General features: G+C 36.3%; 1 protein-coding gene across 6 annotated transcripts in view; it reads right to left on the bottom strand.

Moving 5' to 3' along the window:
* DST (dystonin) overlaps nt 1–12,163 on the bottom strand; it is a 315,541-nt gene that overhangs the window by 132,282 nt on the left and 171,096 nt on the right. For all 6 annotated transcript variants that reach the window (XM_050893474.1, XM_050893475.1, XM_050893476.1 and 3 more), the window contains 13 exons: nt 11,211–11,336; nt 10,664–10,816; nt 10,257–10,411; nt 9,997–10,123; nt 8,625–8,808; nt 7,463–7,620; nt 6,954–7,132; nt 6,589–6,727; nt 5,569–5,762; nt 3,095–3,257; nt 2,321–2,404; nt 2,122–2,229; nt 1,275–1,373 (listed from right to left, as the gene is read on the bottom strand). In XM_050893474.1, the coding sequence (XP_050749431.1) occupies nt 1,275–1,373; nt 2,122–2,229; nt 2,321–2,404; nt 3,095–3,257; nt 5,569–5,762; nt 6,589–6,727; nt 6,954–7,132; nt 7,463–7,620; nt 8,625–8,808; nt 9,997–10,123; nt 10,257–10,411; nt 10,664–10,816; nt 11,211–11,336 (1,869 nt within the window). The remainder of the gene's footprint in view (nt 1–1,274; nt 1,374–2,121; nt 2,230–2,320; nt 2,405–3,094; nt 3,258–5,568; nt 5,763–6,588; nt 6,728–6,953; nt 7,133–7,462; nt 7,621–8,624; nt 8,809–9,996; nt 10,124–10,256; nt 10,412–10,663; nt 10,817–11,210; nt 11,337–12,163) is intronic.

Raw genomic sequence — 12,163 nt, 5'->3', positions numbered from 1 at the left:
CCAAAAATGCAGTCCTGGAGATTCAGAGCAGACTGAAACTCGAAAGAGTTTAAAAGATTCCATTTGCTCTTGAAGAACGTGAAGCCTATTGGCATTCACGGGTTTCTTGATCCTTGCTTCAATTATTGTTCTTTGTTTCACTTTTTATCCTTGATACCATTAGCATTATTAGTCATACTAAAACCTCAGTTATAATGGCTACTAATCAACAAACATTATATATTTCCATCAGTATGCTCCACCACTTCATGATGCACAAAGATACATGCTGTTAGTGCTACAGTTTGTCCAGAGGTATTCAATAGTAATAAAAGCCAATAAAGACAAAGCCAGCACCAGAATTACATAACATTCATTGAAGAACTCTGGTTTTTTTCTGTAATAATATTAAAATTTATACCCTTATAAGAGTGTTCTCCAATTTTATGTAATTTATATAGGACTACATTTAATATGGGCAAAATTAGTTACAGGACTACCTCTAATATGGGCATTATTTTAGAGATATGCACTGTATAGATTATACTAAAACACTGTAGTCCTTAAAGAATGACTATATAATCTCTTTCACAGAGAAACATTTCAAAAGAAAGTGAAGACTTTAAAAGTATTTTTTTCTCAATTATTTGGAAAGTCGATTCTGCAGCAAGCATGTATTTTGAGTAATTGTCTGCTCAATTTCAGTAACCTACTCTTGTTAATAAGATTCAACACTAAGCATAAATAAAATGCTGTTTGACCCAAAGGAATCAATACAGTAGAAAGGCAGAAGGAAAAAAAAAATCTAAACATGTCAAAGAAACTTAAGAAATTAATTAAGAGGGCATTGCATCTCCCTGTTTAAAGAACTCCCCTATATGTTGTTAAATGGACCAGAATGCCTACTATGGAATATTAAGGCCTACATAGGATATCAATGGTGCATGCACACTAAGTTTGCCCTCATCTTAATGTCTGCATTTATCCAAAAGATCAAGCTCTAAAATACTAAAGTATTAAAATGTACTGTATGTACATCTCCATCAGAATTTAGTGAATCATATGATCCTTCTAGCTGGAAGAACTGGTAAAATGTAAGGATGGTATAGGATTTTGCTTATCTGAATGATAATGGTGTAATTTAACACTCCTACATTCCTGTATAAAGTGCAGTATATAAGGAATTTTAGTCTTCCGTATCTGCTGCTAACTTTGTGAATAATTCCAACAGGTATATTGCTCTTTGTTTGCCTAGCTGTTCTTTTTGCTTGGTTGGCTGCCAGGGGATGACCTACCTCTTCTTCTTCCAGTCTTTTCAAAGAGTCACCTGCAAACTTAATGTATTGGGTCATCAAGGTCACTAAGGCAGTATAACGAGTCCGTAAATCCATGAACTGCAGAGAAACAAAGCGGAGGGGGAGATAGAGGGAAACACTCCCATTAACCTTCAAAGAAGTGATAAACACTACTCTAGAACCTATTCCGATTTTGATTCCAAAATCCTGATTGTGGAATCCAAAGTCCTAATTTTGATTCCAAAGTTGAATGCCATCAACAGGGTGCACTTGCACAAATAAATCCTAAGGATCTATGAGGAGATCCATAAGGAGAAGAAACAGAAGACAATGTTTTGACTTCACAGTCACTTGATTCTTCCCCCCTGTAAGAACAGGTTATAAGAGGGACAAGCAGTGCTGCTCACTATTCCTCTCTCTAGCAGTTAGCAGGGAGACAGATTTATCTTTCTCACCCAAATGAGGCTGATTTGCCTTGGAATCTGTCAAAGTGTCTAGATCTGGTAAGTTTTACCATAGCAAAGATGAAAGCTCCCCCTGTTTACTGTGATCAAGATCCAGCCCAGAGGTAGTTCTACACAGTTTTACTGAGGTACATTTCTCATATAGCTTTTTATAACTTGGGGGACTTTTGTTCATCAACAGCCATATACTGTCTCGTTATCTAAATGCTGCATAATGACCAATAGAGTATTTATCACATCATATATCTATAAAGAAAAAAATAATCTTGCTTGGGTTACCCTATTTAATCATTAATAAATCCTAAATCCTATTCTTGTGTTTACTCTGTTTTAAGCAAAAGACTCAAAAAAACACATTTTCCTGTCATAAGAAATCCATTTACCTCTTGAATAATGAAGTCTGATGAGCTTTGCATTCTTCGGCGTTTCACTGGAGATTTTTGTTGGGAGTCAACCATAGCTCTGTAGGTCATAGTCTGCAACTCATAGTCCTGTAAAAAGAGAAAATACACAAAATGATTGGCATTCCACATGGTACTGACACTAAAATAAAAGGATTCTAAGTATAACATTATTTATTACCTTCACAGCAGCTGAGTATTGTTCTGAATACTTCTGGCATTCATCTATTTTGCTTTGTTTCATTTCAATTTCAGAAACCAGCATCTGTAAAATATGAATCTGCATCTTCATCTTAAAAAGTTATTTTTATTACTATTATTATTAGCATTTCTACTTTATCTAACATCATGAAATTTCCATAATATGCTCATTTCCATGTGTGTAAAAGTAATTATATGCTCAAGCCTATGTCCTGGGCTTTGTCAGGCTTACAGTACAGAAGTAATGAAAAAACCTTGCCAGGTTTAATAGCTGGCGAGTGAACTTAAAACAAAATCAGGAATATACCATTTCATGTATATAATTTGTTATTCTGTCTCCTATTTAAGCTGCATTTCCTTCTTGCAGGACATGGTTGTTGAGTTTAGCTCTGCTTCCAAGAAAATATTTCTACGTCCATAAATACCAAGAGCAGTATTGAATAAAAAAAAGATGTGATAATGAGAGTCCAGAATTTTAGGCACTCTCTAAGGTTTTGCTCTTCTTGCAGATTTGAGGACCAAAACAATCTAGTCTATAAAATGGCAACAGGCAGTGAGTCATATATTCATGATGTTAGCTGCATTATACACATAAAACCATAAAAGGTGGTGATGACTTGGAATTTTACAGTAAGGGCTGAGGGATATGAGCACCTCATATCAAGAAATAAGACTGACATCACTGGGTTAAACTGATATTTTAAGTCTTCGGTCATTACAGCAGTGCTTTCCTACAATGAGATCCCTTTCATACCTTATGTTGGTTCAGCTGTTTAGCCAATGCTTTGCTATTTTCAGGATGGATTTCTTGAATCTTTCGCTGAGTATCTTCCACTTGTTGAATCCAAGTGTCCAAAGAATTGTAAGTATCTTTGTAATACTTCAGAGATTTATTAATACCTTCTAAGTCACGCAACCTGATTTTATTTTAGAAGATAAGCCAAAGGAGAGAAAATGAATATTAAAGAACAACACTAAGCCAAATACAGCTTTAAAGGCTTCAGAGGCCTTAGCTCTGCTATAGCTCACACTATAAACATACTAAAATAACACTAACTAAACAGTAAATTAACTTCTCGAACACTAAGATTCCCAGCTTGATGAAGCCTTTTCATTTGTCATAAATGACACCCAGGAGAGATCCTACTACAGAAGGAACTCTGCATATATCCCTCATTAGTGAGCTAAACTGTTTGAAACTCCATGAGCACAGGAAACCCCAAGCAAGAGGGAGGGCTCTGCAGCAGCAATTAGTTCTGTTATAAGAAGTGAGAGTATTTCAAATGTGACCTACATGAATCAAGGAGGAGTGTGCTGTGCTGGAGTTAAGTAGTGGTTCACCATACTCTCTGTGCCTCCAACAAAATAGCCGGAGTTACACTAAAACTAAAGCCTTTATATGTTCTAATGTGCAAAAGCAATTGATCCTGTAAGTCCATTTTTAAATCATGTTTTTGACCTGAAACAGAGTGCTGTGCATTTCTTGAAAGTGGTTTCCATGCTGATGAGAATACTGACAGATTTTCTTTCATGATCCTTATACTGTTACTTCAAAGATCATATAAATATGACCACTCCAAAACACTGCAGGATAAACATACTTATTAAACAACTTTTTACAGTTTGACTTGGAATGAATACTTTGAATCGCTCTAGTGTTGTTCTCAAGATGCTAAAAGCAGACTGAAAAAGAGCAAGCAAAGGAAACCATATTGCTCAGGTTTCATACTTAAGCATGTTTTAAAGCTAATAACCATGAAAAAGAGAAAGGATCATGATAACTGCAGCCAATATTTATACATACTTTCTGTGTAATGACCATCAGTGTCAAGCTGTTAGGAAGCAGCAGAGCGAACATTTGCAGAAAGCAGCTTGTTTACAGCTCCATGCTGCAACTATCACAATCTGTCCTATTTACACTAGAAGCAACTATGTATTAACAGCCAGTTTTTCAGCATATTCTATTCAGAATACAGTCCTGTGAGGAGAGCATGTGGTTCATGTCTGCCCTTCGAGGAAATAAGGACACTTCAGTACTTCATAAAACTACTGTTTTATCATTTAAATTATGTCACGCTATCAAACGATGAAAAATCTGAGGTGGATTTAAAGCTAGCCATTCTGCAGTCACCTTTAAATGAGTCAGCTTTTGCACATCTTCTTTTTAACCTCCAGCAATGTTAAACAGAGACAACTAAATTAGTTAATTACAACTGAATAACTTCAGTACTGTACCTGAATGGATATTCATCCCTTAGAAAAGGAGGACAAAAATGTGAAAGGTTGTTGTGTAAACTTTTACATCAACAGCACTATCTTTGATGCTCTTGTTCAGATTATCTATAATGACAAACTAAAGTAGATTTTAAAGGAAATAAATTCAGGCTGTATAGTACAGACTTCCTTAACTTGCTCATACTCTTTCCTTCAGTCTCTACAGTTCTGTTTTCTTTACATATAGGAATTTCCTGTATGTAAAGGAAACAGAACTGTTGAGACTGAAGGAAAAAGTATTTCCAGGAATGTAATGTATGGACATCTCCTTCAGAATTACAGGTAGGTGTGTTCTGCTGTATCTGCACATCTGTGTAGGCATGTGCATTTGAGTAACATTCTCCGATACCATCGTGACAATAATACTGAAGGGCTGAATTTAGAGCAACATCTCAACTGGATATTGAGGCTGCATGAAAACAGTTGCGCACCAAAAGAAAATACTGGCACTTCACCAAAAGTTATTGCAGCAGAATTATCACAGAAGTCAATGGAAGCTACGGACTTCCAGACTTAGCACTTGAGTCACTAAAAGCAAGTTAAGAAGAATCCAATCATAACTGATGAATCAGCTCATCAGTTTAGCCTGTCAGAACTAATTATGTGGAGAAACAGATGGTATTTCCATAGGACAGCAAGCCATTTCTGCAGGCTTTTTTTTGGAAAGAAAAAAGACAATTTATCTCTACTGTGTCTCAGTAAGCTGTAAGTAAATAAAGTTTCTATATCTTGTTAATCTTTTGGTGCTCAATAGTCACAGACATTTCCTGTGGAAAAGACAGACAACAACGTCAACAGTACAGAAAAGGTAAGAATCCTTGATCTCAGCACATTTCACAAACAGTTCAGAAAACCATTCTGACCTATTTTAATATCAATTTCTGATTACTTTTCCTCAGAAACAACAAAAACAGCATAAAACATGAACAGATTATAATAAAAAGTTATACAAACCTATTTTCAATTTGAGAATGAACGTTTTGCCACCTCTCAGCTAACTGATCAACTTTTTCTTTATGCCAGTCAAAGTCAAGATCACGTTCCTTGTGCATTTTAAACATCTGATCACTGATCATCTTTGCCTTCTGCAGTTCATCCTCTAAGGCATGGAACACTTGTCTTTTCTCATCTACTTCAGATCTCCATTGCTAGTATGTGATAAATGATAAATCATAAATACCTCCTAAATTATGACACTATTTTATAAATGAGTATTTTACATGAGTAAAATGTGTAAGTGAATAAATGAAAAATGTTTAAATGAATATTTTGCTTCTGGTTGCTCAAACACTGGAATGGCACCAGAATGGGTCTGAAGCAACTAATTAGCTATGAACTGTGAAATAATTCTAAGTAACAGCACCCCCCCCAACACATAGATCAAAACACAGACGGCAAATTAACACGCTTATCTTATAAACTACAGCTTTCAAAAAAACCATTACGTAGATGCCAATCATTCTATCTAACAAAAAAGCATTACTCATCATTTGCAATATTAAAATGAGGTATGTATAAGCACACAAAAAATGCTGCACTTCAGTCTTACCCTTCTCAAAGATATCTGCCAAACCTCCTACGAAACCCGGATTAGTATACCATAGCAGTAGCAGGAATGCTATTGTGGCCACATTTATATAACAATATATTTATGTTACCTTAAGCATATGTTACCTTTTGAAGAGACAAAAAACTAAGTCTTACTGCAGCATTAACAAGTGCCACTCTTGGAAGTTCAGATACTTTAAGGCATTTCCTAACAGCAGGAATGCACATGCAAACCATCCAATTCTTAATGCTCCAAAGCTGTCATTTTTTTCTGAGATGTCAATCCTAATACAGACTTTCCTCCAAATACACAAGTCAACTTTTGATACACTATACAGCATAGCACAACCAAAACAGGTGTTATAAACAGATCATTTTCCTATTATTTTTTTGATTTGCCCATGAAAGGCACCAGCAAACTCTTACCTTTAATGTACCCATCAGATTTTCAATATTGTTTTTGTCAGCCGTTACTGCCTCTTCTTCACACAACTTAGTTTCATAGAGTTTTACTAATGATTCTGCTCCTTGGGTGTTCTTCAGCACCAAATTTACAGTTTTTAATCTGAAAAACAGTAATCTCCTGTTAACTGAACCATCAATAACAACATTCAATACACTTGTGTTTTTCAGCCTTTTCATGTCATGCGGTACCCCTTTATACAATGTTAAAATGTTAACCCCCTTTTCCTTGATCAGTATTATTCATACTAAAATCTTTATATGTAATTTATTTCGAAGAGAAAACTGTAAACTAAAACACGTGTGATGGGAGATGGCCTATTACATACTTATCTATGTAAATGGAAGACATGGAATAAACTTGGTTCATGTTCTGAATAACAACATTGAGCTCAGAGCGCAGAGTAGGGACTGAAGGTGAACCAGCAGCTTGACTGAAAAACTCTTCACATTTATCTGTGATGACTGCCAAGTCATCCTTCAGTCGATCCAGTTCTTTCTTCAGTTTCTGTAAAATGAAAGGTGATTGACAGTGCTTTTATCCTACATCAACCTGATGTATACTCTACATATCGTTATCGGTACAGGTCTGCTCTCCTTTGCTTGTTTCATGTGGACGCCATTAAAAATTTTTAAAAAAGAATGTATGCATAAAAGGGAAACTAACAGAGTCGCCATTTATTGGCATCTTTTTTTCTCACAAACACAAGCTTAATCTTTGACTCTTTTCTTTTCAAGGTGCACCACAAACCTTTCCAGCTACACTCAAAACGTCTGCATGTTATTTGTTTTAAAATAAAACTCTTTCCTAGGTAAACAGCCTTTCTCAAAGGCTCACCTCTTGCTCTGAAATCCTAAACACACTTTCATGTAGATCATCCCTTTCCATTGGGGTTCGGATCTGCCGTATTAACCGCTCCTCACAACTCTCCAGCTGTAGTCTGATATTTCTGACTTCAGAGATGTACAGATTGTAAATAGATTCCTCCTGCTCCTCTGTTGAAAGAAACAAGGCACATGTTAGCAAACAAAGCCATCGTGTCATTTTCACGATGTTTTCTCATGAAACACTTCAGAAAGTCACCATTCTACAGGTCTTTTCATGACTGGCTGAAATCCCATCAGCTTCCATTGGAATTTTGGCTATACGGCAAATTTTAGGAACCCTTAAATTTTAGCTATTATTAGATCACCTCCTCAGACATGAAAAATTAGCATACATCTTTGACCATTCATCCCAGGCACAGGTATCACCTCTATGCAGACACTGCTAAACTCAGTGACTGATTCTTTCAGTCAGATGATATCAGGCACAATACTACAGTAAACCTCCAGGGCTTTTTTTTTTTTTTTTTTTTTTTTAATCCTCTATGTCAGACATACAGGGCAACACATCTTTCCTTAAGTATAGTCAACTATGCTAATGCAGTAATCAGCTTTGCACTACTGTATTTCTTTAAGTCATTAGCTACTTGACAGTAAATCAGAACAGACATTTTAAGCCTCTGTTCTTATTGTATTTAAAAAGAGTTAAGAGAGCAGTAACTACACACATTCTGTGGAGCTAGGAAAATACCTAGGACACTTTTCTTGCCTTAACAGTGTGAAAAAAGTTCTAATTCTGTTATGAACTCAACAAAGTAATCAAGTGGCATTTCCAACATTCAAAAACAAGGAAGGCATGACTAAACAGTGAGCTGTAACGCACAGAATAAATTCTTGGGTGTAAAATTTTTTGTAGCACTGTATATTAAGTAACACATCAATATTTTTGCATAGCTTAATATATACAAAGTTAAAAAAACCTAGAGCTTCTGTACAATGTAATTGTACACATTGTTAAAACGATGACTAACTGTTCAGAAGAACTGGGGCATTAACCATATCAATATGATAACATGGGTAATTCACCAGAGCTTGTATTCAGAGAGAGAAGTCTTATCGAGAACTATAATCTCTCTCGTGAGGGCATCTTTCTACTGTTCTCAGCCAAATTTTACCTCTTTCTGCAGATTTCAGAAGCTCTTGATAGTATTGCTTGCAAACATTAACTTCCCTTTCCAGCTGTGCTGTATCGGAGCTTGTAAAGATTTTGGACTCTTGGCTATCTTCCACAAAATCATCAAAGCGGGACTGCAAATTGCTTAGAACCTGCTGATGTTCACCTGGCAGCATTGTCTTTATCTGCAACAGATTATAAACCCAAGGCACGGTCAGCAATGATGCATCACTCGCACAGTTCCCTGTAACGCTTTTTATCAAAAATTAATATTGACCAATTACTAAGATGGTAAAGTCAAAGAATCAAGGTTCTGAAAGCTTGCTGTTCCTAAGCTGGAGTCCACTTGACAGCTGACAGTTTACACTCGCTGTAAAACCTTTTCCACCTTTAATGCCAGTACTGGGCTGTGTTAAGCCAAGCCTACATCAGACACCATTTCTCCACCTAATGCTATGTAGCAACAAGCAGCCAGCAAGAGTCATACGAGTAGGGATACTTCAAGAATTATCTCAGATTCCTTCTTTCCAATATCAACAGTGGGAAATTTGGAGTGAAAATGTTATTTTGGGTATTGCAAATATTATTGTAACAGTTTGTAGACAGATATACACCAATGTTGTATAATAAACTATTACATTAAATAGTGTTATATTTATATAGTGCTATACATCTAACATTGTGTAATTCAGTGATCTCACACACTGTTTTAGCCAGAAAGAATAGTTATGTAGAATTTTCATATTATGTGGAATAGTTATATAGAATTTTGATCTATATCACTATTTCATTTCTGACAAATTGATCCTAACTAACTATTTAACATTTCAAGTTACAGACATGTATAAGAATGAAAAAACGCATTATGGAGGAATGAGTGTTCGGGTCCCTTCAGCTTGAAAGACTAAATGTCGCTTCACGATTGTTCCATTGTTAGTAGGAAGTTGCAGCATGATGAAATAATGGGGGGTTTCATGAAGATTAACCTTAACCTAATGAAGCTAATCTCCCCAGATATCTTCAACATAAATGCACTCCTGCAGAACAAAATTCAGATTTAGTCACTGTTCATTGCTTTCGAGAGATCCTGTCCCTCCCTCTGTTGACAACAGGAGATTAGAGAGATTAGCACAATAAGGCTGCAGGTAGTTTTCATGATACCACCTCTCTGCTCCTTCCCCAGATGTATCTGTGTACGGGCTGCTCGGATCAAGGCAGAACGTTGCAGTGGTAACCAGTGTGACCACTGCCAGCTATTCCCACAAGGAAGATGAGGATTGCTGCAAATTGTTGATCATACAACATTTCTGGGAAGCGTAGCCTATGACTTCCCAGCAAATGGCTAAGAGGCCCTTCCTAGACATAGCACATACCGAGGCAACATTGCCAGCTCGAACAGCTTCAATTTCATTTGTCAGGTAATGCCAGGACACCACACTCTTCATGTTTACATGTGACTCGTGCCAAAGGGCCAGAACATTCTGAAATTGCTGTTCAATCCTGAAACATAAAAAGACTCCAACTTTAGATCAGAGTAACACACGAAAAGGGAAAAAAAGTTAGATGTTATTTTAACCCAAGCTTCATATAAATGAATTTTAAAAGAAAACGGGTGGTTTTCTTTTGTCCCTACCTGTTGGCTGTATCTATTGCTTCTTTGTTTGGTGGAGGAACTGTAAAGCATACAGATGGAACCATGGCCTCATTACCACTCGGGCTAATGACTTTCCATTTAGCACGATGGGAGTTGTTTGCTAATACACACTCATCATCTTTGTAAATAGTTATCTAGTATTAACAGAAAAGCAGAATAATTTAATGAGCTAAGCATTACAAAATACTTTTACAAAGCAGTTCTGCAAATGGTGTCAACAAATAAGCAACAGAACAACAAAAACAATGTTCAACACAAGGATTTGCTCTTGTTTACTAGGGTGGAAGAAATTTAGAGCCCAGCATTCTCCAGGAACATGGTAATTAATGAAACTTTAGCTGAATTCTCACGTCTGTAATTGATTTGAGGAAATTCAAGTTTCTAACCTCAATTTGTCTATAGTCACAGATGGCTTTAATTGGGATGGATGTTTTGAGTATACAGTCAGGGTTCCTTGGCTTCAGCTGAATTATTGCCTTTGCTCTCCCCACAAGGCCTGCTACTGTGCTCTTATACTGCAAGAGTTGTTCTTTTTCTTCCTAAAACAGTTAAGAAAAGAATACGTCATAAGAGATGGCCAGAATACAGTGCTGCTTCTTTGATCCTGTTAAGCTTTTCTTTTCCTGACTTCTTTTACTGTGTTTCTTAAAAGTAACACATTTTACATGAACAAAGTATCTTTCTGAAGCCACTGGTTTCCCACAACATCGGGTATTGTAAAGATAAAGAAATAAATAAAACTGTATTTTAACGTTATGAAAAACAGTCATTACACATGGATGGATGCAATGATTTAATTATAAGTCCTAAAAAATAAATCTTTTTTTTTCACTTTAAAGGAGTAATTTTAACACACATATTTTATATCCAACTATAATCTACACATTTCTTGTTTAATTGAAATTCACGTTAATAGGATCCTTGAATTCTTACCATAGACTCCTGGACAAGGTCTTCCAGCCTATGAAGGCTGCTTGATCTATCACAACTGTATTTTCGGTATATGGTATCTTTCAAATTCTTTAAATATTCCATGGCTTCTTTGGCATCACTGAAAAACTAGGATGAAATAAATATCTGGGTTATTTTTAAACAACCTAAAAAGTATACAAACAGCTACACTATGAAGTTTTCTTTAAGTGCTGTCTTTTTAAAAATAATCTTTTCTAGTAGCTTGAAGTGACCACTGCACCACACACCACTATTCATGATCTCCTGTCTAAACATACTCTTCAAGAAGGCACATGTTGTAACACCTGTTATTCTCGGTACTACCTATATGCAAAATTAATTCAGCAGTTACTGACCCTTAGTTAATTACTGTTCCTGCAATGGAAAAATTTTCTGAAGTGATTCTTGCTTCCTTGGAATTACAATTACTTTCATACATAAAGAACAGACAAAGCCTACAAACTGTAGCAACCTAGCTGCAAAATTCAGCAAGCACACCGGAGTAAACATTTTGTGCAGGAGGGGAAGTGAGCTGCCATGCTCGGCAGTTCTGCGTGGGCATCTGCATCCCCAAACTAGGGTCCTGGTTAAGCACAATTGGGAAGGGAAATGGCCTGTGAAAATCCTCACCCCATTCTGTCCCTGAAATCTCATTTCTTAAATCCAGAATTCCCATTTCTTCCCCCTACCACTAAGAGCCCAAATCGCTCAACTTTGTCTTCTCCAGTGTCCATTTCCTAACTTTGGGCTCTCACCCTTCTCAGTCCAAAGGCATCTCATCCCAACGTCACCCCTTTTCATCTTCAACCACCCAACCCAGAAGACGCTAGGGATTAATCTTGATAATTTAAATATAAAAAAAGAGTAATTTTTTTTTTTTAAACAAAAAACTCTTCAATCTTTGATCCTCATGCATGTAACTGAGAAACCCTTAG

Source organism: Gymnogyps californianus, chromosome 3 (genome assembly GCF_018139145.2).
Source record: "Gymnogyps californianus isolate 813 chromosome 3, ASM1813914v2, whole genome shotgun sequence".
Taxonomy (NCBI): Eukaryota; Metazoa; Chordata; class Aves; order Accipitriformes; family Cathartidae; genus Gymnogyps; species Gymnogyps californianus.
The sequence above is the reverse complement of the archived record's forward strand: the minus strand, read 5'-3'. Positions and strand labels throughout refer to the sequence as shown.